Source organism: Gobius niger (assembly GCF_951799975.1).
Source record: "Gobius niger genome assembly, chromosome: 5".
Classification (NCBI taxonomy): Eukaryota; Metazoa; Chordata; class Actinopteri; order Gobiiformes; family Gobiidae; genus Gobius; species Gobius niger.
The window spans coordinates 15,318,715-15,346,336 of NC_136856.1; the positions used below are offsets into that span (position 1 = coordinate 15,318,715).

The following is a 27,622-nucleotide window of genomic DNA, read 5'->3' on the forward strand; positions in this document are numbered from 1 at the left end:
AATTTAGAAAAACAGGTGAGTGCGACTAAAAACATGTTTTCTTTTTGCCTTTCAGACAATGAAGTGTTTGATAGAGGAGACTTGACAAAAAACAGCTGACCAGTAAATTTAATGATGAAATTACACTTTTTTTTTTATCCTTGTATCATCATAAAAAGTGCTTATGAATGTTTCTGCGCTATTCAAAAACTGACTTTAGAAGCACTAAGCAACATTGTACTCCAAGATTAACATACCAACAAATTATTTACTGTAACACTGCCGTCTCAACTATATTAAGATTGCCTGACAGTGTGTTTCCTCACTGTATTTCCTCATGCAGAAGAAGAAGAGGGAGAGAAGTGTGTCTTTGCGCACATATCCAGAGCCTGTCAGTGCTCTGAGCTGATCCATGATGCTGGCTGTGCTCACTCTGCTGCTGGGTCTCACTGCCTCTGCTGCCTCAGGTAAGAGCCAGCACACCCCCTTATCACCAACATTGTTTTTGACTGCGCACCCTGTTTGAATAATGCGTGATACCAAGTGTACCATTATTTATGAGCGGGTCTGACTGGTAATAGTTGCTTTGTTTTGACCTTTCAACCTTCCATTGCCACAAATGAGAAGCAAGACACACCATATGACGTTTCGGCTGGCTCTTGTGATTAACACTATTGTTTGCCTTTTTCCACTTCCACAGTCTTCAGATGTCACCTGCAAAACCGTTTAATCTCAATTTGAAGCCTTTGTTTTATGTAACTAATGGAGGCGCTGGGGTAATTAGCCTCAATTGGTTTTGCCTTGAAATGAACAGGGTGTAATTGGGGTCATATTGGGGCTGACTGAGCGGCTTATTGTGAAGAGGAACAATTTCCGATAATGGACATATCTAGTTAAAGAAATGCTGAGTGTTTAGTTAATCAGGGTCAGGCTCTGTTGTTTTACGTGTTATGATTGCAGAAAGTGCTTAATGCTTATTCTCAGATTTCTATAGGGGCATGAGTGAAAACAAAACCAAAATCTACTAAAGATAAGAGGCCGAACACACGATTTGTGTTATAAAAAGATCTCTGTTCTTTGTCCATAAAAATAACTCGTCTGTGCCTTCAAGTGGGAGCAGCCTCACCCTAAAATATCGATTATTTAAGGATACTAACCAAGATTAGAAGTGTTTAGATACCAAATGTTGCCTGTGCTGTGTGTAGTATTGTATGAACATGACATGCACTGCCAAGATATAAATTATGAAAACATTTTACCGTACAGCTGACAGTAGTTAAAAACAAACACAAAAAACTGTATTGAGTTGGATCAAAAGCACTGATTTTCAAAACCACAGTGTAAAATTGCTCTACATTTTGGTTTTGGCCCAGACAGAAGTGTGAAATGGAGGAAGAATAGGGAAATTTGGCAAAATTTTAGAGAAGTGACTCAAACACTGAGGAGGCTTGTTTTCTTGCATATGTGCAGAGATTAATCACTAGCCCGGTGGTTCTGAAACTATCTTTACCCTCCAATAAAAAATGTAGCCAGATCTACACCTGGTCAATAACTGGAAGTCAAGTGTAAATTTGGGCTAAATTTAAGTCTTTCTGAAATAGGACTAACCCAAGTAACATTATCTTTAAATCATGAAGTAACTCAAAGTCTAAAACTTCCCGCTTGTACCATTGAGACTGAGAAACACTGAACTTACTTGGCTTTCCATTCACCCAAATATTTCTCGTTTTGTATAGTGGGTTTAAACATAGGCCAGTCCGTGTCCCGAGTCAAATCATGGACCAAGTTCACGGACAAAGGCTTTCACCGTAAAAGTTAAGACTCAAAAAACTCAATTCAGTGCCTCCAGTAGTGAGTGAAAAGTTGTACCTTTACCAAAATCACAGAATGAATGGATGCTTTACATTGTTTTCCAACATTTATGTTCTCAGGGTAGTGCATGTGTCATGGTTGTGCATTTGGGGCGCTGTAGCTCAGGTGTTCCCCCTCAGTCTTACTTATCCTTGGGTAAGACACTTAGACCACCCTGCCCTGAGTGTCTAAGTACATTGTTGCATGAATGTCAGTGTGAATGGGGCAATGGTTCCTTCGTAGAGGTAAAAAAGCACTTTATTAATGTGACCCTTCATCATTTGACATTATATTTCAGTGGAGTGGAGGCGGCCATTGATTAAGTTTAACTCCAAAGTCCTGACACGTCCCGAGGTGGTGGTGAAGGCGGGCACTCCTCTGGACCTAAAGTGCGAGGGCGATGGGCCGGTGAACTGGAGGCCGCGGCTGCCCAAGCACAGGCGCTACATCTCCAAACTGAGCAGGGGCGTCCGGACGCTGAGAGTGGAGCGCCCCTCTGGGGAGTTCACCGGGACATACACCTGCTACTACATCAGCGGGTCACAGCATCGCGAGCTCACGGCCTCCGTGCACGTCTATGTCAGAGGTGGGATGAACGAAGAGCAGGTCCATGGAAGGATTCTCTTTAATGCACTATCGCTTTTAGATGGTAGAGCCTCAGTTTCACCTTTTCTAAGTTTCTGAATGAATTTCCGTCTGTCTAACACTGTGTTGGACGATCTTCTCATCTGATCTCTTCTGATACAGTTTGATTGAGACCCACTAACCTATTCAGTAATAATCTATTACTACCAATCTTTAAAAAGAAAACATTTGATCACTTTCTATAAGAATCTCCTATTTACTATTTACTCCTATTCACTCGTCATTCCACGGTCTCATTGCAGATCCTAACCGGGTGTTCTGGACCAGCAGCATGTCTCTTCGCGTTGTCAAAAAGGAGGGCGAGGACTTCATGCTGCCCTGTCTCCTGACCGACCCCTCGGCCACTGACGTCGGACTCCGCATGGACAACGGCACCACTGTCCCGCCAGGAATGAACTACACCGTGTACAGGCATCGTGGCATTCTCATCCACGACCTCCAGCCCAGCTTCAACGCAGACTACGTGTGTTCGGCCAGAGTCAACGGAGTGGAGCGGACGTCCAAAGCTTTTTCCATCAACGTGATTCAGAGTAAGACAGAGCTCACTGGTTGTATTCAGATTGTAGAAGGTGGATGGGGTCACGAGCCAGAATCCCTGTCCACATGTTGATGAGAGCAATAGAAAGTTGTGATGTCTTCTTCGGTTACAGTTCATCTACAATGTGACTTCTGTCCCTGTGTAGAGCTTCGGTTCCCTCCATATGTCTTCCTGGACACTGACGAATACATCCGCATCGTTGGGGAAGAACTGAAGATCCGCTGCACCACCCACAACCCCAACTTCAACTACAACGTGACCTGGAAATACACCACTAAAACAGTCAGTACGATGCACGCTGCTTGCTATAATATCAAATTCCCTGTAAGGATTTTCTCCGCTTGTCTTCAGAAGCCGATTATTGAGGAGAAGGTTAGATCAAGCGGAGAAAACAGATTGGACATACAAAGTATCCTGACCATTCCTGCGGTGGACCTCGCTGACACTGGGAATATTTCTTGTATCGGCACCAATGAAGCCGGAGTAAACAGCACAACGACGTACCTGCTAGTGATAGGTAAGCAGTAAAGTATTAATACGCTGTAGATCAAGCTTAATGTGTATGTTTTTCTGTAGAAAAGCCCTACATTCGGCTTCAGCCCCAGCTCTCCCCTAAACTGGCCCACCGGGGTTTGTCCGTGGAGGTGAATGAAGGAGAAGACTTGGAGCTCAGTGTGGTGGTGGAGGCGTACCCTCACATCACAGAGCACAAGTGGGTCACGCCAACCTCCCCCAATACATCAACACAGGAGTACAAGTTCATACGATACAACAACAGGTAAATCAGCAATGTCCACACTACATCTCCAGACAAATTGTTACAGAAATGACCAAAAATATCCTTCAGAAGATATACTTTACTTCAGATCCCAATGAAAATGGTGCAAAACTGAACTGGTTTAGACCCTGGTTTAGTCTTGGGTAAAAAGTCATCTGATAAAGCCTTACATGTGAGGCAGTCTGCAAAGAGAGAGGGAACTAATTTGACATCCCGCACTGAGCACGCATTTTTCTCCTTATGCCTATGGGCCCCTCAACATGCTGGGCCCCTAGGCTTAGCCCTTGTATAAATCCGGCCCTGTCCCACCCTTTGAATAAACACTTCCACTGGTGATGCACTCAAACTGTTTGGATTAAAGCTTCTTCTTCTTCTTCTTCTTCTTCTTCTTCTTCTTCTTCTTCTTCTTCTTCTTCTTCTTCTTCTTCTTCTTCTTCTTCTTCTTCTTCTTCTTCTTCTTCTTCTTCTTCTTCTTCTTCTTCTTCTTCTATTAATATTAATATTAATATTAATATTAATATTTAGGCCCGAGCGGCCTGGCAGGGCTCGGGCCTATTGTAATTGTACGGCAGTGCGCGTGATCTGGCGCCGAAGGCGCATTTCTTGCCTTTGCTCTTTTATAAACTCGACCAAGGGTGGTAGCGTTATTTTAACCATGTACGGCGCGGCAGCGCCCCCCGGTTGTTGCGGTGGCGTGCGACGGCGTGCGCCAACCGGCCAGCGCTGCTCGCGAGGGCCTCTAAATGCCGCTTGCGGCTTTAATTATATTTATATTTATATTTCTACGTCTGTTTGCGGTGGCAGATATCATGCAAGTCTACAACTCAAAAGAATGAATGCCCAGGAGCAGGGACACTACACGTTCTACGCTGAGAACAACTTGGCCAATGCATCCATCACATTTCAAGTCCAAATGTATCGTAAGTAAGAACTTTGTGTATAATTCAAAAACTGTTGTGACAGAGAGTTGATATGATTGTCCTGTTGTGTCACAGAGAGGCCCATCGCTGTGGTCAGATGGGAAAATGTTACCACCCTCACGTGCACCTCTTTCGGATACCCCGCCCCAAGGATCATCTGGTACCAGTGCTTTGGGATCAGGCCCACGTGAGTAATGTTTTTTCGACGTTAAATTGAAATATTTGACTCACTGTATGCCTATTATTTGGACCTTAGACTTAGATGAATATTTTCTTCAATGAGCTTTTACTAAATATTCCTGCGTGCTTATTCTGCTTATCATCATTCTGCAATTATCACATGGATAGGCTATTGAGTCTATTTGGAGCAGGACAATCCTCCTTTGTACAGAAAAAAGGCTCATAGTATGACATCACATCACATCAAAAAGCTCAAGATAAAAGCTATGTGCCTTAACAGTATCAAATAAAATATGTTATTTGATGGGATATGATCACATTACTGAACACCGAGTTCTGTTATAGAGCTAAAATAAAGCGAGTGAGGCTTTTTAAGAGGAAGAGATGTTTATAACTACGTTAGACTTGTTTTGGTCCTATTAGATTACTGTTATTGATTTATTGAACTGTTTTTATTCTCTGTCTTGAGTTTCCAAGGCGTTCAACTTGTCAAACACTTTATGATTTGGGAGAGAGATTTAGAGAGAGTTTTTTATTCATAATATTATTAGAAACAGCCCTGTGACTACATCAGTAGGCTGTGTCCTGGTCGTGTCAGGTCACTGCTGTAGTTTTTATTGGTGTGAGAGTAATGTAAAGTTATATTGAAAAGATTAATGACGCATTACAAGCCTGTGTCAACAAGTTTCTCAAAGCCTTTACTCCATACACGGTGGTCGTAAGATACTACTGTAGCCACAGTCACCCTGAGGCAGACAGATGGAAGCGAGACTGCTAATCTATGCCATCAGTTCCTCTGACCACCACAAACCATTCACTCACACATTTTTCCAATCTCGTTTTTTGTACGACTCGCTATAACATCTGAGCCACTGTCAGATGTTTAAGTCTGATGTTAAAGACAAACATTTTTGAGCAAAATGGAAAATCACTCTTCATATATTTATCTGGTATATCTCCAAACATTATCAACAAAGCTATCCGGAACTTTGATTTAATTTAGTCTGAAGGAATCAGATTATTAGCACAAATGCAATAGATTTGTATATTATGAACAGGAGGCTGAAGATTATGTTATTTTTCTTTTGTTCATTCATTTTGTTTCATAATCTGTGCTAAAGGCATATTATAAGTCCCTCATTGATGTCAGTATGTTTGTACTCTGTTGCCACCAAACAGGTGCAAGGAGAACAACACAGGCACCCAGATGCCCATCCCGCTGCAGGCGCCCACAGTGGAGGTGCAGAGGGAGGAGTATGGGGCGGTGGAGGTGGAGAGCGTCCTCACCGTGGGACCGTCCAGTCGCAGGATGACCGTGGAGTGCGTGGCTTTCAACGTGGTGGGAGTGAGCAGCGACACGTTTGCCATGGAAGTGTCCGGTGAGGCAGCGATGGTGTTTCTTCCGCTCCTTTTTGTCGCTGCAGTGACTGACTTTATGCTGATGTGAAATTGTGTTTCCCGTGATCAGATAAGCTGTTCACGTCCACTCTGTTCGGAGCGGGAGGAGTTCTGTCTGTGCTTCTTCTCCTCCTGATATTCCTCCTTTACAAATATAAACAGGTACGGTGGAAAATAGAAGTCGGTTTGTGATGTTTTCCAGAGATACAAGCTTATTATTATTATTTTTCATTTTTTATTTTTTTCAGAAACCGAGATATGAAATCCGATGGAAGATCATAGAGGCCAGTGATGGGAACAATTACACCTTTATTGATCCAACACAGCTACCGTACAACGAGAAGTGGGAGTTTCCACGAGACAAGCTCAAGCTAGGTAGAGAAAAGGCCTTTTTCAGAATACATTTTTTTTAATTTTATTTTTTTACATTCTGTTATTTAAAAAAATTAACAGTCCAGTACAGTAAAAATAATTAAATAAATAACCAAATGATATGATATATATTCTCCCAATAAACCCTTTCATTGTTGGGGTTAGCTGGAGGCAGAAATCTATTTCCATTGTAGCTGTTGCCATAGTAATGATAAACAAATGTCTAACTGTTTTTGGAAATATCAGATAAACCTTATTTTATCGTCTTAAATTACTCTTGTTCTTGCACCTTAAGCCACAACAGGATCACATCATTTAGTTGTAGTTTTACACTTATAATCGCTAGTTTTAGTTTAATCTTTATTTCTTTTGATCACTTCCTGCCTTCAGCTGATGATGTCACTGATGATGTAAGCAGCGAAAGGGTCAATACAGATCCAAAAATTAATCAAAGCCAACAATGTACATACACAACATTGTTTTACTAAGTTGGTGGGGTCCAAGTTTTAACCCCCGCCTTCACCAAGTGTGTTTTCTCCAGTTCAGCTTTACCCTAATCAAAAAGCTCACAGCCTCATTTGAAAGCTAAGACCTATGTGTTGCTTTTTTGTTGTCCACATATTCATCATTGTGTCACTTTTCTGTTGCTGTTTTGTTGCATTTTGTCACTTCTTCGGCACTTTTTGTGTCACTTTTCTGTTGCTCATTTATGATTTATTTTTTTATTTTTTTGGTCACGTTTCTGTCGCTCTCTTGTTGCATTTTCATCCTCATTTATGTCTCATTTTTGTCGCTATTTTGACCCTTTTTTCGAGAAGCTTTTAGATTAGGGTAAAGCCAAACTGGAGAAAATGTGGATGGGAGTTAAGAGGTTCATTAACATTTTGCCAAACCTTTCTACAAATACCCCATGCTGACCATTGATAAAAAATCTCAGCTTTTCCAAAGTAATGCTCTGTGCTCTCCATAGTCTCAGATCCGCCACCTTTGCAGCTGTTAGCATACAATTCCATTGACTAATATTAGCTAAAAACTGTACAAAAAATAGCTGTGGAACAACTCTGTTAGCTGCTATTGTTTGAACAATAACTCCAGTATTTTAACTTTTAAAATCTCCATTAGTTTACAATTGCTTCTAATCCCATAATGCTTAGCGATATGACGTCACATTCCCCAACTCTACAGAACCATAAAACAGATTAATAATTTTAATTTATTCCTTTTTTTTCAAATGTTAACCTTTTTTTTTTTCATTTGCTCCAATTTGGACCCTTGTTTTTTTTTCAATTTTTTTGCTAACCGTTAGCATTAGCCCGATGCTAACATGTAGCATCAAGTTAGCATTCTCCGTTATTTATGCATTTATGGGCTGTTGAACCACTTTGCTCCTCTCCATGTCTTTGTATCTTTATTTAGTAGAAACCTATATTCATAATTCAAAATTTGCTAAAGCAGTTTTTGAATAATTAGAGAAAGTTTAGATTTATCTCCAAATTGTTTTCCCCCTTAATAGGTAGCGTTCACGATTTCGAATGTGATGATGTCATAATGTCAGATGGAGGGCAGGGCCAATGCAACTCTATGGGAGAAATGCAGTTTTTGGAAGAAATCTCCAAAACGAAAATTGACAAATGTTTTTCCTCTTCAGTATTTGATCGTGAGTGGATTCACAAACCTGTGATATTATTTTTTTGTCTGAAAGTCCTTTCTATTGGACAACATCATGGTCATGTTTTCGCATATTGTCACCACTTTTTGACATTTTTTAGAGATAATAATTGGACATTAGTTCATATGTGCCGACAGAGGAGACGATGAACTTTGTGACAGTTTTTGTTTCATGTGGATTCCTCCAGTAATGACTGAGATATGAGCCAAAAAACAAAGACATAAAAATATGCATTTTGTCAGTTACCACAGTTACCATAGTTACCGTCAGTTGCCCTCCACCTCAATGTTAAACTATAGGCTCTTTAGAATGTTGTGATGTCACGTGAACGCTACCTATTGTTTTCAAGCATGACCATATATGGGCGATTCCAGAGATGCCGTCTGTATCTATACCTAATAGATCCATGATCTATACAGACATTTAGTAGAATACCATTATTTTTTTCTGTACATTGAAACAGTCATAAGTAGTTACTAACTGAAGTTATTTATGGCTACCTTTTTTTCTGCGTGGAATGACGAACATCTACTTCTTGTTTTGTGAGCAGGAAAGATCCTTGGCGCCGGTGCTTTTGGAAAAGTCGTTGAAGCCACAGCCTTTGGTCTGGGAAAAGAGGACAATGTGACACGAGTGGCTGTGAAAATGCTAAAAGGTGAACTTCTCTCCCAAAGTTTCTTGTCATTAGATGGTCCTGCTTCAACAGGAATTTTCACAGTCGTGTGGTGTGTGTTTTTTGGTCTATCTTTAGCCAGTGCTCACTCGGATGAAAGGGAAGCTCTAATGTCTGAACTGAAGATCCTGAGCCATTTGGGACACCACAAAAACATTGTCAATCTGCTCGGTGCATGCACGTATGGAGGTAACACACGACTATAACCTTTCCTTTTGCACGCCATTAAAGCCATAGTAATGTTTTCTGTTTCTCCTCAGGACCAGTGCTTGTGATAACAGAGTACTGCAGTCTCGGTGACCTCCTGAACTTCCTGCGGCAGAAGGCAGAGTGTTTCATGAACTTTGTGATGAACATGCCTCAGATTATGGAGAGCGACTATAAGAATGTCTGCCTCCAGAAACATTTCATCCGGAGGTAATTTTTTTCTTTAATTATATTGCCTTTTACACACCTGTACCAGGATTTTTTTTTGTCACCTATGCAACTTTATTCATTATATAGAACCATAAAACAGATATAATAATGTCAAGTAACTTTCCGTAGTGCTGTCTCAGGTGCTACATTGGTATTTTTTCCTGGTAAACATTCCAACCTTTCCTTCTTTTCAAACATTACGCATGCGTTTCCAATGACATCACGCATAGTTCTGGCGGCCATTTTGAATACCGAAGTAGCATTATGCAGCACTACAACATGTAAGAATATCTCTACTGAAGAAATGAACATGAAAGACAACTGACTGACAGTGGCATTTTTATATAGCCTACTCGTAATTATTGCTCAAGAAGAAAACAGTTAAAACACGGCCCCAGAGACTCACTTTTATGTCTGTCGAGCTACAGCAGGATTTACCAAAGATCTGCTTCACTCCTCAGACTAAATTAAACAGGAAACAGAAAACCTTTCTCTGTGATTTTTACAGTTTGTCATGTCAACAGTCAGTGTTTAAGCTGCTCAAGACGTTAGCATGCTACCGGTTAGCAACTGTCAACACGATAAACACATTTGTGGCTCACATCTATGAACACTTGTCACATGTTGTATTCAAGGTTTGGAGAGTGGTTCAGGGCTTTCTTTTGGAGAGGTTGGAGCTGAGCTGTTGAAGCTGAATGGTAATCTGTATGCTAGTGTCTTTAGCGGCTTAAACACTGACTCACTGGTTTCTTCACATACACGTGCGTCTCTGGGGCTGTGTTTTAACTGTTTTCTTCTTGAGCAATGCTTACAATTACACAAAAATGCCACTGCCAATCAGTTGTCTTCAGAGATATTGTTACATGTTGTAGTCCTGCATAATACTACTTCGGTATTCAAAATGGCCGCCATAACAACAAAAGTCACATGACTGAAAGGCATGTATACAAATTGTTACTGATTTCTGACAGTGACAGTGGAATCTCGAGTGTGTCTTCAGACAGCTACTTAGAAATGAGACCGGCCCAGCTTCCAAACACGGGGCTAGCTCAAGGTAATGTTCCCCTATAAATAAATAAATAAATAAATCCAAATGTATTTATTAGTTTCCTTTGCCTAACGTAACGCTTGTACTATTTCCAAATACAGTGAACGAAACGAACATTGATTGGTCGCTTGACATCGACGACTTGCTCAGGTTTTCGCTCCAGGTGGCCCAGGGTTTGGAGTTCCTCGCCAGCAAAAACGTGAGTACGCTGAGGAAAGGTTAGGTTAGGTTACTTTGTTTATATCCTTGGATAAATTCGTCTTACAATTCTGAGAACTAGCCATTAGTTCTCAGAAGTCATCAACATTAAAACACATTATACAAAGATAAAACATCACACATATTGAAATATAAAGCTTGTAAGTGCCCCAGATACTAACAGGATGTGCCTTTGGCACAGATACAACTGAACCACTGGACAGTAACCAAGATAAAAAGCCGTGTCAGGGGCAATTAGATCGCTACTTGTTCATCAAGGAAAGGGCAGTGGGAACAAAAGTTTTCTTAAAACGGTTCGTATGGCTTGTAGGCATCAAAAACCTATGCCCAGATGGAAGCAATCAAAACTCTGAATGCAAAGTATGCTCATTGTCTTTTATGATGCTTCGTGCCATCCTCTCTAATTGTTTATCATGCAGAAAGTCCAAACTGGTCTGAGGCTGGCCGATGACTTTACTTGACCAGCTGATTCAGGGCGTTTTTGTTTCTAACAGAGGAGCTCCCATACCACGCCATACCATTAGTTTGTTTAAGATCTGGAGTGCAGGGGTGGAAAGAGATTGGCATACAGTGTAACCCGGATTATGCGCTATAAGAACTGTTTTTCTATTTTGGGATGAAAGAGGGCTTTATATCAAGTGTTAATGAGGGATGGATAATTTGAAGCTGGGGGTTTTTCCCTTTGAATTCTTTATGTCCTAGTAGTATCAGAGCTGAGAGGCACATTTTTTTTCTCATTGATGTTTTGCTTGTGGCTGAAGTGCATTCACAGAGACGTGGCAGCCAGGAATGTCCTTCTAACTGACCGCAGAGAGGCCAAAATCTGTGACTTTGGACTGGCACGCGACATTATGAACGACTCCAACTACGTAGTCAAAGGAAATGTAAGTTCACTTAAAGAAAGAGAGCTTCAGTCAGAAAATTGTTTTGATTGAGCTTTAGTGTATTTCTTTTACAGGCACGATTACCGGTGAAGTGGATGGCCCCAGAAAGTATTTTCGATTGTGTCTACACTGTTCAGAGTGACGTGTGGTCCTATGGCATCCTCCTATGGGAAATCTTCTCACTAGGTCAGAAAGTGAATACGATAAACTGTGACTTGCTTTGATTTGCAAGTTCTTCATTTGTAAAAACATTTAATCACTTGTTAATCATTTGTAAGCACCTAAATAGATGCTGTATGGTAATAACACTGTGCGCCATCCCATGTCAATTTAGTCGACTTTTCATTTATAATATTCATTATAATCATGTTTAATCAAGGTCGTCTGCTTCATGGAGCTGCTCCCACATGAACAAAGCAAGTCAATAGAAGTTTGGATGATTTTAGTCTCTCTTTTTCATTTTTATTTAGTCTTCTTTTAGTCATAGTTTTAGTCTCATGAAAATGAAAACATTTCTTTTTTGCCGTTTTTTTTGTCATGTTTCTGTTGGTTTTTCATAGATTTTTTCCGTTGCTTTGTTTTCATGTTTTCATCACGTTTTTGTCACTTTTTTGCTGCATTATTGTTGCTTTTCCAGCAAATTTTTGTTGTTTTTTTCATCCTCGTTTTTGTCAGTATTTTGTTGGTTTTCTTTTAAGCTTTTAGATTTGGGTAAAGCTCTGTTAAGGCGGGGGTAAGAGTGCAGTGGCCCTTCTGTGCTCTATCAGAATGGACATGTTTCATTGCTTTAATGTTTGTACAGTCCAGTTGGGCTATGCAAAAACATTGATTGATTGATTGAGGAGAGCAACATTGTCTTTTAGTGTCTGAGCAAAAGGGTTAATCACGGTTATTGTGCTTATAAATTAATTACAAATGATGACAAATGATTTGTAAAAGTCTTATAAAATTATGAAGAATCTACCAAAGCTTTTTAAATGCTTGATAATGTCTAGTTGTTTTAAAGTGTTACCCAGTTTATTTTGGAGTTTTCATAATTGGCTCACAGTACATTCTTCTGATCAGGCAAGAGTCCGTATCCCAGTATTGCAGTGGACTCCAGGTTCTACAAAATGGTGAAGCGTGGATACCAGATGGCCCAGCCAGACTTTGCTCCACCCGAGATGTAAGTCACAAAGACAATTCTCAAAACGATTACAAACATTACTTACTGTTCTTTTTAATTCTATGGTTATATAAAGTGAGTTTCAGCTGCCCCCTCACTGTGTACTGCAGCCCCGAATGTAGATATAAAAGGTTTTGAGTGGTCTATGTATGTGTGTGTGTGTGTGTGTGGCGATTCGCGGTGGCTGTCACACCAGCAGACATAGAGTGCGAGTGTGGAGAACCGGGCCAGGATCTTAGTGAGGGCCTAATCATCTGTTGTTCTGCTCTGAGTCAGGCCACGGTTCTGCCTGTTAGCCACATGATCTTGCAGCTAGGGGGCCGTGTAACTGCTTTTTCACGCTGGCAAGATGGGACTGGAGGGGGCTTCTGTGTCTCTGAACAGGTCTCTCTTGTCCAAACTGCGTCAAAGAAGAGTCTTATCTGTCCATTTAGGATAAATGGAACAGTGACGTTTTTTGCTTTTCATGGCTAAACTGTAGATCGCCCTCTGTCTTCCAGCTATATGATTATGAAGATGTGCTGGAATCTTGAACCGACGGAGCGTCCCACATTCAACAAGATCAGCTCGATGATAGAGAGATTATTGGGCGGCCCCACGGGACAGGGCCAACAAGAGCAGGAGCAGGTGAGTTTGTTGCACCAAAACAAAGCAGCAGAGGGTCATGTGATTGTGCAGAGTTTTTTTTCCTTTTAAGCACCCACAGACGCAACTCATTGTAGCACTGTCAGAGAGATTAAAGGTTATCTTTAGACGTCATCTCTGTAACGTATTGTATTCATACAGCTAATTTAAGAGCCAAGTTCCATCGCATATAGAGTTGTGCAAAATATTATGTGTGGATAACAGCTCTGTTTCTAAAATATCATTCAGTCTTCATGGGAGCATAAAGACTTCTGGGTATCCTCGATCAACATATTTTTAATGTAGACAATTCTGGCTTCCTGATTTTTACTCTTTATTGTTTTGTTAATTAACCTTAACTTAATTAACTTTGCAGATGCCACGACACTTCATTGGCCAAAATCACACCAATAAATACCTTACAATAAATAAAAATGTTACACTTTTATGTTTGGTCTGTAGAGTTCAATTCCACTGTTACCATGGAGATCTGCCATAGATACAGACGGCATCTTGTCAAAGAAGGGGGTGTGGCTTCGCCGAGGGGGAAAATAGAATCTTTAGAGAAACACAATTTTCTACTCTTTTTTGCCATTTTCTGGTGGAATATCAACGTATTTATCACATACAAATAAAGTCAAGTCCAAATCAGGCCCATATGGATATTTTCTCACAGCAGATTGTGCAGTAGAAGTGAAAAAATGGCAGTTGTAGCAAGCGCTAGCTAACCGTTAACATTAGCCCGATGCTAACATGTAGCATCAAGTTAGCGTTCTCCGTTATTCATGTATTTATGGGCTGTTGAGCCACTTTGCTCCTCCCCATGTCTTTGTATCATTATTTAGTAGAAACTATGTTCATATTTCAGCATTTGTCAAAGTAGTTTTTGAATAATAGAGACAATTTTCATTTTTTCAAAATTGTTTTCCCCCTTAACTGTTTTCAAAAATGACCATATATGGGCGATTCCAGAGATGCCGTCTGTATAACATTAGCAAAAAACAGTATAAGGTGTTACGCAAAAAGCTGTGGAACAACTCCAGCTGCTGAGTATTTAAATGTGAACAAAAAGTATTATACCTTTTAAAATCTCCATGAATGTATTATTGCTACTAATCCCATGATGCTAAACGGTAGGTATGACATCACCTTCCCGAACTCTATTGTTTTTTGGTTAAAATGTTTTTTGGTTATCCAAAAAACATTTTATGGAATTAAAGCAGAAGAATTAAGAATTAATTAGGATTAGGGTTTTTAATTGAAAATTATAAATAATTAGTTTCAGGCACTTTGAATAAGTTATTTTTATGGTGGTTTCTGCCTTTTGTATGAAATATTATGATAATCAATATTACAAAACAAGGAAAAGTTCAACATACATTTGAATATGACTAATTTTTTCTTTGTAATACTCTTTAAATGTTTGAAAATCCAGAAATCCTTTTGTACACAGAAACTGTCGCTCACTTCCTGTCTAACTTTGTCCACATCAGTGTTAATTTCGTCGACTAAAATATTTAGTCTTAATTTTAGTCAAAGACTAAAATTGGACTAAAACTAAATTAAAAGTTGTTCATGGGACTAAAACTATGACAAAATGTCCAGATATTTTAGTCGACTAAAATAAGACTAAATAAAAATGAAAGGGAGAGACTAAAATCATCCAAACTTCTATTGACCGTCTGAAAGAGCCTCAGATCATGTAAATTCTCTGCCAAAGGATCAACTCTGAGCTTTGTTCATGTGGAGCAGCTCCATGAAGCAGAGGAACAAGATTAAATATGATTATAATGAATATTATCAATGCAAAGTCGACTAAATTTGTCTTAAATTTAGTCGACTAAATTTACTTGCAATTTTAGTCGACTAAAACTAGACTAAAATTGAAAAGTTTTTTTTGACTAAATCTTGACTAAAATTAAATTACATTTTAGTCAAAAGACTAAGACTAAAATAAAATATGCTGTCAAAATTAACACTGGTCCACATGCACCTCGAGCTGATGAACTCTGTCTCTTCACAGCTAATCTACCAGAACGTGCCGCAGCCGCCGCAGCAGCCGGGGCAGGTCAGGGAGGGTGAGGAGTGTGACCAGTCCAAATGCTGCTGTGAAGGGCCCTGTGACCTGTCTTGTGACCGTGAGGAAGAGGAGCAGCCCCTGATGAAGACCAACAACTACCAGTTTTGTTGAAAAATAAACAAAAACAACACGTAAAAAAAAAAACCCTCACCTCCTATCACCGCGGCAGACTGATACTAGTAAACTAAACCGAGCTCCTGGAAGGCTGAGGCAAATACTCTTGGGACAGCGTGTTGTCCTCCACAGCTAATTGTCACCGGTCATGCGTGTTTGCCAGACAGTCCAGCAGCTGCAAGAAAGCATGTGATCTGCTTCTCGAGAGACCATGACTGGAAATGGACAAGTTTTGCATAGACTTGTGACATGAAAGGAAATAAGTATGTCAACAATGCAAAGAAATCGAAGCCATAGCCAATAATGGACTCCATATTTCTGTTCGTTTGTGCCGTTTCACCTTATGTTGCCTTTGTGTTGTGTATGAAAGCTCCTAGTCATGGATTTTGCGGGTTGTGTCAGCAGGTTTACTTCTGTTTCAACAGATTTCAATGTTGTTTTCGCAGAGAAAGGAAGCTCTCAAATCTCTCTATGGGACCCATTCATTTCGCTGTACTGTGTGCTCCTTTCTCGGGTCACCTAAATGAAAGTCCGAAACAGTGCGAGTGTTTCTCTCCAAGTGTAATGTGCTAAATCGAGCGTGGAGAGAGCAGAGAATGGCCATGTTGTTTTCCTGCTCTGTGTTGTGGACACACTTACAGTAACTGTCAGTCGGAGGCAACATGTGATTGCTCCACTTCAGTTTATGGGATTAATTTACAAAGTGTGTTCAGTGCGTGTGTCTGAATGTTTGACAATGTGAAGATTCCTAAATACTGCTCATGAATGTGTTGATAAATGTAGTGGTCAGCATACACTGCCAGCTAGATGATGGTCTTATTTATAAGCTACGGTGATTTGAGTGAGTGTGCTTGCATCTGAATGTCTAATAATGTACATAATACCTTAAGATGTAAAGCCAGAATAATCTTTATTTTATCTCAAATGTTGCAGAGTACATATTAGAACAACAGCGTTTCATTATGCTTGACGGGTTTTAAACAAGCCGGACAATCATTGCAAAATAAAGTTTCATGACCTGAAAATAAGAGACTTGCTTTTGATTGATGCTACAATTAAATATGAAGGCACACTTTAAGAATCAGAATCAGAATCGTTTTTATTGCCATTGTTTGTAAACAGGTTCACAAACTAGGAATTTTTCTTGGTGAGTCGTGCGACATTAAACATAAAAACATATAACACAGAGTTTAGATAAAAATAAGCTATAAACTTTAAACTATAAAGCTTTAGGGGCATGCATAAGAATATTAAAATAAATAAGGTAAAAATAAGAGGTAAAATATGGTAGACAACAACAATTTACATAGAATAACGGGATTGTATTTATATATGGTGCATTAAGTGATAAAGTGATATAAAGTGATAAGTGGTGCAGTGGATCTAAGTGCGGACATGCCCCATAGTGCAATAGAGCAGATTATAGTCTGTACTGAGTTATTAGGTCTCTTTATCATTGATAGACCGTAGCCTCCTGCCTGAGGGGAGAGGGGTGAATAGTCCGTGTCCAGGGTGAGAAGGGTCAGCAGTGATCCGACCCACAGGCCTCCGGGTCCTGGAGCTGAACAGGACTTGGAGAGATGGAGCTCAGAGCGGATTGAGGTCCTGGGTGATGGTGGTGCCCAGGAAACGGAAGGAGTCCACATTGGAGATGGGGGTGGGAGAGTCTGTCAGGGCGAGGGGGGAGTCCACGATCATCTCCACTGTCTTCTGGGCGTTCAACTCCAGAAGACCAAAATAAGGAGCAGAAGACCAGTTGTTCTATTCACACGGGACTGTCCAAAATTAATGAGAAATGACATCAGGAAGGACAACTTGCTTAAAATAATGTCAAATAAAATATGAAAATCGCTGTATGTTACAAAATATGAACTGTATGAGGCTCACTTCCTCTTACATTTTCCCACAATGTCTGTCACTGTTGCACAATTCTAACAAACTTGAGGAAGTACTTAAAAAAGGTCGCGGGACTTTTACAGTTCAGTGTTATTTTTGCATCATGAACAATTGTGTGTTTCCTGGTTTTTATCCTAATTATTCAGCTCGCTCCGTGAAACATTGATTGCTGCATAATATCCGTCTTCTGGTTTGATTCCGCAGGAAATAAATTGGTTTCATTAATTATCAAATGAATTATAACATGTCTCCAGGGTAGTGTTCAGTGTTGTATTGTCTGTTTTTGGAAATGCTACACAGACAAGAAATCATCTTCTTATGCAGTTTGCATGGAGGGGCATTTGGAATAAAAATGTAGCTTTAGTAGTTAATTTCAACAACTAACAACAATTGATCAATCTCACTGTTAATTTGAGAAGATTTGGCTTTAATCAGAGACAATAATGTGATTGCAAATGCACTTTTCCCCGAACAAAGCAAATCAATGTAAACAAAATGTTCAAATTCAACACAAAAGACAATATATGGATTCGTTTATTTATAGTACAAATAGCAGACGTTAACATGCATTTGAACAGTGCTGCAGCTGACCACCAGGGGTCACTATTTCACCACATAGTCATTAAGCCACACGTAGCAAAGGCCACAACATGATTCAATACTGCATTTTCTGTATTCAAAACAGCGATTAGTCCAAAGGCATGAGGCGCGCATATCTAAAAGCAATATCTCATAAAAGAATAAATAATGAAATCACAATACTCGAGTATCTGCCGTCAGGGGAGACTTGCATAACTTACAATCTTTGTGTAAAAACAAAACGTTTTTAGCTTAATGGCAATGGAGCTCAACAGCGCCGCATGGAAACCTGCTCTGGTTCTGGAAGAAAAGTTCCCATTCATGTGTTGAATGTTTGTATTTGATTAAAAAAAAAAGATTCATAGGAAAGACTCAAGAACACAAGCAGGAATTAGAATTTGTCAAATTATATATTCATATTTTTTTGTAAACGGGGGTGGGGATAAAAAAGAGCTACTTCATCCCACTCCCATTCGAGCATGACAATAAGTTCGATTATGTATCCCTTGTATTTAAGATTTAATTCATATGGAAACATAATGTACATATGGAAAATTGTATTAATGATCATTATCACCATTAACAACAGAAAAGTTAGAAAAGAGGTTTTTCCGTATCTTCAAGTATTTAATATTTCCTTTCATTTAAGATGATCACACTCTGGTCAGTAGTTACCAGTCTTCTTCTCCTTCTTACTACTTATTTTTTAAAGTCTATGGGGAAAAAAAGAAAGTGATTTTTTATTCCAAGACCAGAGCCGGCGTCTAGATGGGCTGGACTGCTCCATAGAGTCAAGTTTGCACCATTTTCACAACATTCATAATATTGTATTTGAAAATCAAGGGACACAATCTCTAAATTTCATACTTCAAGAAATAATCTATGTACTCTGTCACACCACTCTCAATTATGATTTAGATATCTTTTAAATAATTTGTACCTATGACATAATCTTTTTGAATTTCGACGCACTAACTCAGGCATTAAGCGGGGTAGTTTGGTCATTTAGTAAAAGAGGGCACAATAAACATTCACGTTTGCATTCAGCCGCTATGGTCAATGTCACTAATACATTCACTCCCAGTGCATTTGCCAACTATTTTGTTACCTTCTTGGCCACATACTGCTGTAGTGTTTAATCAGGTGGCACTAAAGGCTCTACTTCTACCTCCTCTTCCACGTGACTCTGGCCCTCCATGACTTCCTCCTCTTTCTGCGTGTCGATTTTTGCCACCCCGATTCTGTACAGGGCGTCCCGGATAACCACCTCTCCCGGTTGACAAGCCTGCAGCACCTGATTGATCTGCTGGTTCACGATGTCTCTGCTTGTTAGAAAATCCAGAAGGCGATTGTAGAGGTAGTAATGAGCCGTGTTACTGAAAACTACAGCTGGGTTTTCAGATGTCTTCTCTGTAGCGTCAGTGCTGTTCATTTCCTCAGTCTGTCTGTCTTTGCTTGTTCTAAATTCAGTCAAAAGGTCCGAGTAAGGCTCTAGGTCTTTGCACAGGAGCAAGGAGTGGTGCTGAATGGAAGGGGGGTCTTCTGAAGGGGTTTCTTCAGGAGGATGAAGCAGCCAGCGGGACACGGATCTGGTGATGGGATGGATGTGGTGGTTTTCATCCAAGTCGACGCTGTGCGGTTGGTCCTGTAGCTCAACGCAGGACACGAGCTGTATAACATCGTTTGAAAAAGAGCTAGTTCAGAAATGGAAAAAAACGTTTACAAGCTATATACATTAACCTCTTACCCCCTGCCTTAACAGAGCACATTTTCTCCAGATCGGCTTTATCCAAATCCAAAAGCTCCTTTACTGGAGAGCAACAGTGTAATGTCTCGTTTAAAACTAAGGCCTACAAAACTGATCCTAACTTTTTTGTTGCGTTGTCGACTCCTCCGCTCACGGTTCGGAGCATAAGCTCCTTTTCCGATTCGCTTATTGCGCTTATCCGTTCTGTGACATATTTGAAGTGTTCTTTGTTTTTTTTTATTGCTTGTTGCTCTTGTCACTCTTTTCTCACTTTTTTCTTTTTTGTTGCGTTGTTGGTGCTTTCCTGGCACGGTTTTGTCACGGTTTTGTGGCTTTTTCATCACTTCTTTGATGCTTTTCCGGCATGTTTTTGTCGCTTTTTTGTAACTTTTTCATCTCATTTTTGTTGCATTTTATGCTAACGCTTTTTTGTAGACACTTTTAGATTTGCATAATGCCAAACTGGAGAAAATGTCCTCGATTCAGGTGGGTGTTAAGGGATATTTCAGGATTTCCTAGTTATCCAGAGTGTTACTGGTACCTGGAGATTTTTTATTTGTAATTCATGCAGTTCTTATATTTGAAGAGCTACGTGGCGCTAGGCTAGTGCATTTCTATGGTATCAGCTAGCCTGCATTAAAAACTGACACACTCCACAGTGCACCTGAGGCAAATCACTGATAACATCAGACTGACCATATAAATGTTTGTGTCGATAGAATAATTTTTGGAATATAACTGACCTTGCATCACCTGAATGATCGCATTTTGAGGGCCTATTTTCTAGCAGATCACTCCGCTGCTGCATAGCTTATACAACCACGAAGCTGATTCTGCTCAAATGTAAGTTATTTTAAATGCAGAATGGTTAAAATTACTCTACAACAGCACATAAATCGGCATCTCTTGGGTTTGTCAGCTTGATGAGCAAAGGCATACGGTTAAATAACACCGTCATACTTGTGGTATAACCAACTAACCTCTGGATTTTCAAAGGGGTCACAGAAGCACCCTTGGTTCCTGCCCCACATCTGCGTCGCCAGGTCTGGGTACTGCATGTCAGCACATAGCGCCACCTGTTGGGCACAGTCACTGACATACACCGGAGCCCAATAGCGAGACGACAGCAGCAGGTCGACATGGTCCCGCGCGGTTTCTCTTTTGATCAGGCATTTAGAGCCACAAACCACCTACCACAGACACAAACAGAAACAGCAAACATTGATAAATACGTTAAACTGGCCTAATCTGTGAGCAGGCAGTTCGTACCTTATGAGGGCAGACTTTGGAAAGCTTGCCTGCAGTGAAGTGGGGGCTGGGCTCTGGCGCTGTGGTCAAACCGGTATGAACTTGTGTGTACAGGGACAACAGAGAGACCATCAGCTCTTCCTAACAAAAAACAACAGAGAAAGGAAACACTGGTTACATTAAGATTTTACACAGCCCCCACCAAATGGAATCAAACATTGTAAAATTAGACGATAAAAAGGCAAGGATAAATGCTATTAATAAACATGTCTTCATAGTTTGTCATCACAGGCCTGGACTGTAAACGCAGGAATTTGTGTGGGGAAAATATACAATACCGAAATATAATGCATATTCATCAAACGCATGGAAACGTGGAAGAAAGATTCTGATTCAGCTTCTTGTTCTTCAGATCAAGATCAATAAAGTGAGTTGGGGCCGCAGCTAACAGTTTACACTCAAGTACAACTTCCTTTGATTGAAAAAGGGAGGAGATGGTTATAATAGCAGCTTCATAAATGATCAAAAATTTTAAAAAAAATGTGGAGGAAAGCAACAACATTAGGCAAACTAATTAAATCAAATAAAACCCTATTATTCAGCTGACCTTGTTCATTTCCTGGGTGATGTCTGCCCCGCATTTATGAAGTATTGTTCTCAACTCTTCTTCACTGTGTTCTTCCAGTTTATCCAGTCTGAGATGGCCATCGTGGATGAGACGCACCAAAACTGACAGATTACCTATAACAATACAAAATAGCTATTATGTTTCAAGCACAACGGACGGATGAGAAAAACGCTCTCACATTTGGTCACTATCTTAAATTTTATTAGTTAGAAAATGCATCTATTGATCTAAAAAGCGAATTCAAAGTCGCATATTAACCCTTTAAATAATCTAAGGTCAAAAAGACGTACTCAGGGACTTCTCTGTGGCCGTCAGAACTTTGTTTTTCTCTGTGTTGATGACCGATGGACTCCTCATTAAAGGAGGTATGAAGGGAGCAATGATAGAAGCGTCCACTCGGATGATGGGGGCGTCGGAGGGAAACACCGCCTGCTCCAGCGCCTCACTCTCCATCGTCAGCCAAAAGTCATCCACCAGCACCTCGTCCGACTGTGAGCTCTCCGGCCAGATGAACTGAGGCAAGAGATAACGTGAGAAAGCTTTAGACTGTGTGTACTTTAACCTGAATCTTGAGGTTAAAATATGAATTGTTAAACTAATCCCAACACAAATACTGCAGTTCGGTACATTCCCATTGAAGCCCTATGTCTTCATTTTCTCACCTCTACATTCTTGAGTGACAGCAGGTTGTTTTGCCTTTGAGAAATTTCAATCTTTGGGGCCACTCCACAAACGCCGCAGATCATGTCATTGTAATCTCGCACCGTCAGACACTCGAAGGCCCAGTACCCGCTCTGCAGCAGCTCGTGGATTTGGCTGATTTCCTCTGGAGTCAACGTGTGAACTACAAACATGTTAAATATTATGGTTATGTTATTGTCAATTAGCAAACAATAGATAGAAGAAGAGTGATAATTACTTACTGGAGTGACCGGGTACATGGTCCAGGACGGTCTCAACGGCTTGAGCTGGAGTTAGGCCAAGTCTGATGTTGGCTCGGAGTTTTAGAAACAGGTCGATAGTAACCAGCACTTTATTCCCAATGTTGAACAAACCTGAAACACAAATTAAATTTAGCTTACTGCACCTTGATTTTTAGATTGTTTTTCCTTAGTATTATCCTCCTATTTTCCCACATATAGTTATATGGTTGCCACAAAATAAAGATTTTGAAAGGATACTGCACCCTCTTGTGGCGGCTCTGTAGTTCTGACGTCTGGCCCAGAAAGATTATCCCCATAGAGCACAACTATGTACAGCTGACAGGGCAACTTTCACAAACAATTATCTATTTTCACAACATGGACTTAGCTTTTTCTCTCTGCTAATTTCTTTAAGTTGCCTGTAATTAACATAACAATAATACAAATCTGCCACATGCGCCATTGAGCAAAAGTAAAGCCTTTTGAGAAGGACCTAAAATAATGATGTTACCTGAGTGGATGTCTGTGAAACTGTGCAGGGCCAAACATTGCACATTGAGGCAAATTTTTAATTGAAGAGAAACTCTGTGCATTAGTGTTTCAGTGAGCAGCCAGCAGTCGACCTGTGGTGCAGCAGTACTGGAGAACACAAGCAGAGTTTGGATAAGTAATTCCACAGAAAAACAAATAAACTTATTTTAAAGTTCTCACATCTGTCCTCCTTTGAATAGAGGGTAAGAGCACAGACAGCAGTGAGTGGCGTTTGATTCGAAGAAATGTGGCCAGCCTGACCCGAACAGCGTCTCTGTCTCCACGTTGTCCTCTGGCTCAGCATCGCTTTGATGAACTAAAATGATCTGGAGGCTGTTGAGCTCCTGGATCAGGCTCAGTGTTTCCTGAAGATCAGCCTCACTCTCCGCAAACTGAAGCGACCGCTGCAGAAGGTGAATGGTCGACTGGCGCTGCAGGTCTTTCTGTGCCGCAGTCAGCGGTTTGTGTGGGTCCAATAGAGTTCCTGACTGTGAAATTTAAACAGGAAGTGCAGTAGATGAAAATAGGTTGCCTACTGGACAGAATTTGGTGTCATAATTTTATATGGAGTGAAGGGGCCAAAATTCTGAATAAAGAAAAAACTAAATCTATGTGTGGGAAACTTATTTTGAGAAAAATCTGAAACTAATGCCACCTTTTAATACAATATACTATATAAAAAACATTACACCGGCTTTTTTCCCCTGTGCAGACAGATAAGACGTTGAAACTTACACTAGCTTTTAATTCATGTGGATACAGAGGTAGAGCTAAACATAAGTAAATTCAAAATATCTTTATTTTGAAAATCCAATCATCAAATTCTGACCAGTAGCTATTAAATGTAAAGCTCTTCTGGGTGTTATGAGGTCATGTGCACACAAACAATTTAAATTCTTTACAATTAATTAACATATTTACAGAAGTTATTATAGACTCAAACACAGTGGGCTGACAAAATGATAAATGAGAAAACAACGAAAGAATATATGTAATTTTTTTTTACCTTTATACCCTTGGTGTCCTTCTGGTTCAGTGATAAGCCACATTTCGGACACACAGCAGGCTTGTGCCTGTTCTTATACATGTAATCACAAGAAGGGTTTTTACACCACCCTCTGCCTCGTGCGGTAGGCAATCCCAAATTCTGAAATACAATTACAAGTATTTAACGAAGATCTCAGATGGTATAAAATGTGATTTATAGAAGTTGGCAGTAATTGGTCCCTACTCACAAAACTGGTGACTGTGCGCTGTTTAAAAGGCACGACTGAAACAATATTCATTTTTTTGTTGAGTGAGGCGACAGCAGTGGAGCCATCTGCAGGAGCAACCTGAAAGTGCAGCAAAATGGATAAAGACTTTTAACCTGCACTTAAATGTTAATAAATATCAGCATTTAGTCACTTTAACATTAAGATCATTACTAACAAATGGATTTAATGTTGAATTTTGGTTTGTTGATGACAAGTGCCACCACATTGATTCATTAATTAATCCTTTATGAGGCAAATATCAAAAGTGTGAATATCACCAAATATTTCCAAAATCCATTTATGCAGTGGTTCATTACTTGTGTTACCTGCTTGTTTTTGTTTGTTTGGAGCGTCTGGCCAAGCTGTTTTAAAGTGCTTGGTTTGAGGCCTGTGAGAGTCTGCTGAGTCACTGCAGAGAAAAAAAACACATGGGAAAATTAAGACAATGTGTTTTATTGTTATTGAATAGTTAGTATTGTACAAAAATTGCAGCCAAGAGATTAATGGAAAATAAAGTACCAGAAGATGTAGTTTTTGAACTTGTGATTTTTTCGTAGTGCGATGGTACCGTCACAATCTTGAACATAGTGTTGTCTGAAATCAAAAGCATAATTCAAAAACACATTTTCTTACTGTATGCTTTTTAAACATGATAAAAAACATGGTTTTCATACTTTTGTTATAATAGGCAGGGAGGATGGGTCTCACTGGCTTCTTCTGAACAACTGCTTTGTCTTGGCTTGTTCTGTCATCTCTTGCTCTATGTAGAAGTATAGAAGTCTTTGTTATGTTTGTACACCATAATACCCAATACCATTTTAAGTTTTATTTGATGAGTTAAACTTTTGCTGTAAGTATTCTGATGTAGTAAATACTTTCACTCACTTTGCCTGATTCTTTGCTGTACTGCTGCTGCCCTCTGGTGATTCAAGTCTTTCACCAGAAGCGGTTAGTTCATTTATGAGCTTTCCAACTCTATCAGCAGGAGAAACTGAATTTTTCAGCACTAAATTTTTGACTTTGGGCTTCTTTCTCTGGTTTCCAACGTTTCCATATAGGGGTTAAAATATACACGTGAGTAATTGTAAACAAAACAAAGTTTAGTTTTATCTATAAATCTTACATTATTGTTTGATTTGTTCTTGTTGGATTTTGTATTCTTTTCAGTAGGTATCCATTTGCCACCCAGATATTGTCCACAATCAGGGCACATTGGGGGCTTGTGTCGAGTAACATATACGAATGCACAACTGGGATTTGAGCATTTACCACGACCTCTTCTAGTGTATGTTTTCACTGGCTGCAAACAGATAATTGAAAATGATGACATGTTTTCAAATAATACTTAAAAGCACACAGTCATTACCATGTTGTAGGAAGGCTTGGGGCTTTGTTCTGTGCTGGACATCATCATCACTGGTCCCACAGCCGTGACACTGCCCAAAGAACTTTGCGTCAGCAGAGTCTAAAATCAAAAAACATTAACATAATTTAAGATAATTACATGATTCAATTTAAGTATCAAAATAAAAAACAAAGAAAAATGGCTCACTTGAGCAGGTATTAGAGCAACAATGTGTGGAGTTTCTTCATGTAATTTAGACCCACTGACAGCACAGGGTGAGGACTCAATGTTGGGTAAAACAGTAAAGGAGGTGTAAGGCAGATTCCCACGAGTCTCGGAGTGTGACACAGAAGTTTCTTCAGCCACGTCCTCGACATTGATGTTCTGTGGATACTGCTCTACTTCAGAGTGTCCTGAAGGGGGGCATTCCACCTTCACCGTGACCGGGGCCAGGCCTTCTCCTGCTGCCCCCTCCAAAGACTCCTTGCGGACATCTGGCACCGAGTCTCCTGGCTGAGGCCCAGTGCAGCCTTTAGCCAAGACAAAGTAGTTGGATCTGGGCAGGATCTTGCGGAAACCTGGCAGCTCTTTAGATGGACTGGGTGAGGGCTGAAAGAAAAATAAAATAAAGAAAAGCTGACAATGACAAATATTAATATGTAGCGATTCTACAGTGCATAAACTCTGCTATAACATGGTTGGATATCAGGAGAACTCTTCACAGCCGTATAAATGATTTGAAGAAATGCAATAAATTAGCTTTCCGAATAGCAAGACTAATCATGTAAAAACCTTTTTAAAAGATTGGCTTGAACTGAGTGTTTAGCACCATCATTAATCTACTGGTGGATTATTTTACATCAACACATTTAACTTCAGCCTGTAGGAAAGTGCAACACTTAAGCACATTTGAAGATTTTGATCTTTACCACAATAATGATAATAAAATATATATCTTACCGAGCATGAGCCTTCCTTCTCCAACTTTGCTTTCTCCAAATAGAAACTTTTCTCTGCTACACTGAGCCTTCTCCAGCTCTCACTGATGCGCTTGTTAATTTCTGACTGTGGCAGATTGGGCACTTCTTGTTGCATAACTTGATGCACATCGAAGTAGTAGAGCAGGTAAGCAGACCTAAAATGCCATGTAATTCAGTCAATATTCAGGGTTTACCGTTCAAGGTTATAAGTCTGTAGTCTGAAAATGTACCTAGGCTTCTTGGGCTTCTCTATGCTGTATGTTGGATGAGGTTTGCTCCTCCTCTTCTTTGGGGGACTCATGTCTTTGTTGCTGCTGAACCTCTCCACTTCCTCAGTTACTTTCATAACCTCATACATGTCCACTTGATCCATGTTTTTAGATTTCAACTAGCAAAGAGGATTTGTTAGTTCAGAGAAAATACATTGAAACAAATGTGTATTATATATTACACATTTATAAGCATCACTTGGAGGAAAGGATGCATAGTCATTCCCATGCTTTTATTAACACAACAGTGGTAATGCATGCAAGTGTTAGACCTTATCAGAGATTTGTTAATGCATTCAGCCCCAAAAATAGCGGGGCAAAACTATAAGCCAGCACTTGCCAACTTTGAGGTAAAAAGGTGTAATGGCGTGTCTGTATACTGCCTGCATGCAGCCTGTTTGTCCAATGAAATAGCTTCTTATTGAGATCTCTTACCTACGATGGGCCAAGGCTTTTACAGACAGCTCAGATCATCCCCTTCACAAATGCCACAGAGACCGTACGTTTCTTCAAAGGTTGAGAGCGGTTTTTTCTGATCACCATTGTCCAGTTTTGCCTTCAATATTTCTGTAAAGTGGCCTCGTTTGTCGTCGATTTGGTAAAAACATGGCGGATTGTTGCTATGGCGCCGGACCAATGAGAAATTAGAATGATAAAAAAACGTCC

The 27,622-nt window shown here is 40.0% G+C and overlaps 2 protein-coding genes across 4 annotated transcripts; one reads left to right on the forward strand and one right to left on the reverse strand.

The window, feature by feature from the left end:
• Window positions 1-321: 321 nt before the first annotated feature.
• Window positions 322-16,384, forward strand: csf1ra (colony stimulating factor 1 receptor, a). Of its 3 annotated transcripts, XM_079556582.1 has the most exons (21): window positions 322-446; window positions 2,129-2,416; window positions 2,718-3,005; window positions 3,159-3,295; window positions 3,365-3,530; window positions 3,590-3,791; window positions 4,596-4,711; window positions 4,787-4,898; window positions 6,071-6,270; window positions 6,360-6,451; window positions 6,538-6,664; window positions 8,881-8,985; window positions 9,082-9,192; window positions 9,264-9,420; window positions 10,392-10,474; window positions 10,570-10,667; window positions 11,449-11,571; window positions 11,646-11,757; window positions 12,637-12,736; window positions 13,237-13,363; window positions 15,384-16,384. In XM_079556582.1, the coding sequence occupies exons 1-21, from the start codon at window positions 392-394 to the stop codon at window positions 15,549-15,551; spliced, it is 2,967 nt and encodes a 988-aa protein (XP_079412708.1). In that variant the 5' UTR covers window positions 322-391; the 3' UTR covers window positions 15,552-16,384. The 3 variants fall into 3 exon arrangements, with proteins under 3 accessions (XP_079412708.1, XP_079412707.1, XP_079412709.1); XM_079556581.1 differs by having other exon boundaries at window positions 8,881-9,192; XM_079556583.1 differs by lacking the exons at window positions 6,360-6,451; window positions 6,538-6,664.
• Window positions 16,385-19,054: 2,670 nt separating this feature from the next.
• On the reverse strand, window positions 19,055-27,556 carry hmgxb3 (HMG box domain containing 3). The gene is made up of 21 exons (XM_079557116.1): window positions 27,392-27,556; window positions 26,918-27,075; window positions 26,668-26,842; window positions 25,915-26,316; window positions 25,729-25,827; window positions 25,486-25,662; window positions 25,248-25,396; window positions 25,037-25,122; window positions 24,882-24,956; window positions 24,689-24,780; window positions 24,342-24,440; window positions 24,113-24,253; window positions 23,287-23,594; window positions 23,087-23,214; window positions 22,576-22,707; window positions 22,315-22,496; window positions 21,943-22,165; window positions 21,632-21,765; window positions 21,046-21,165; window positions 20,757-20,966; window positions 19,055-19,698 (listed from the first exon to the last, which is right to left on the reverse strand). Exons 2-21 carry the CDS (start codon window positions 27,058-27,060, stop codon window positions 19,165-19,167), a joined length of 3,609 nt encoding a protein of 1,202 aa, XP_079413242.1. The 5' UTR covers window positions 27,061-27,075; window positions 27,392-27,556; the 3' UTR covers window positions 19,055-19,164.
• Between the last annotated feature and the right edge of the window lie 66 nt (window positions 27,557-27,622).

Bases quoted from the DNA above. Each gene is read 5' to 3' on its own strand.
- csf1ra (XM_079556581.1), top strand. From the start codon at position 392: ATGATGCTGGCTGTGCTCACTCTGCTGCTGGGTCTCACTGCCTCTGCT. The intron at 9,421-10,391 runs GTAATTTTTTTC...GATTTCTGACAG, and splicing joins CAGAAACATTTCATCCGGAG to TGACAGTGGAATCTCGAGTG. The intron at 13,364-15,383 runs GTGAGTTTGTTG...GTCTCTTCACAG, and splicing joins GCCAACAAGAGCAGGAGCAG to CTAATCTACCAGAACGTGCC.
- hmgxb3 (XM_079557116.1), bottom strand. From the start codon at position 27,060: ATGGATCAAGTGGACATGTATGAGGTTATGAAAGTAACTGAGGAAGTG. The intron at 22,708-23,086 runs GTAACATCATTA...TTTGTGTTTCAG, and splicing joins TTTCACAGACATCCACTCAG to GTTTGTTCAACATTGGGAAT. The intron at 20,967-21,045 runs GTACGAACTGCC...TGTCTGTGGTAG, and splicing joins CCAAAGTCTGCCCTCATAAG to GTGGTTTGTGGCTCTAAATG.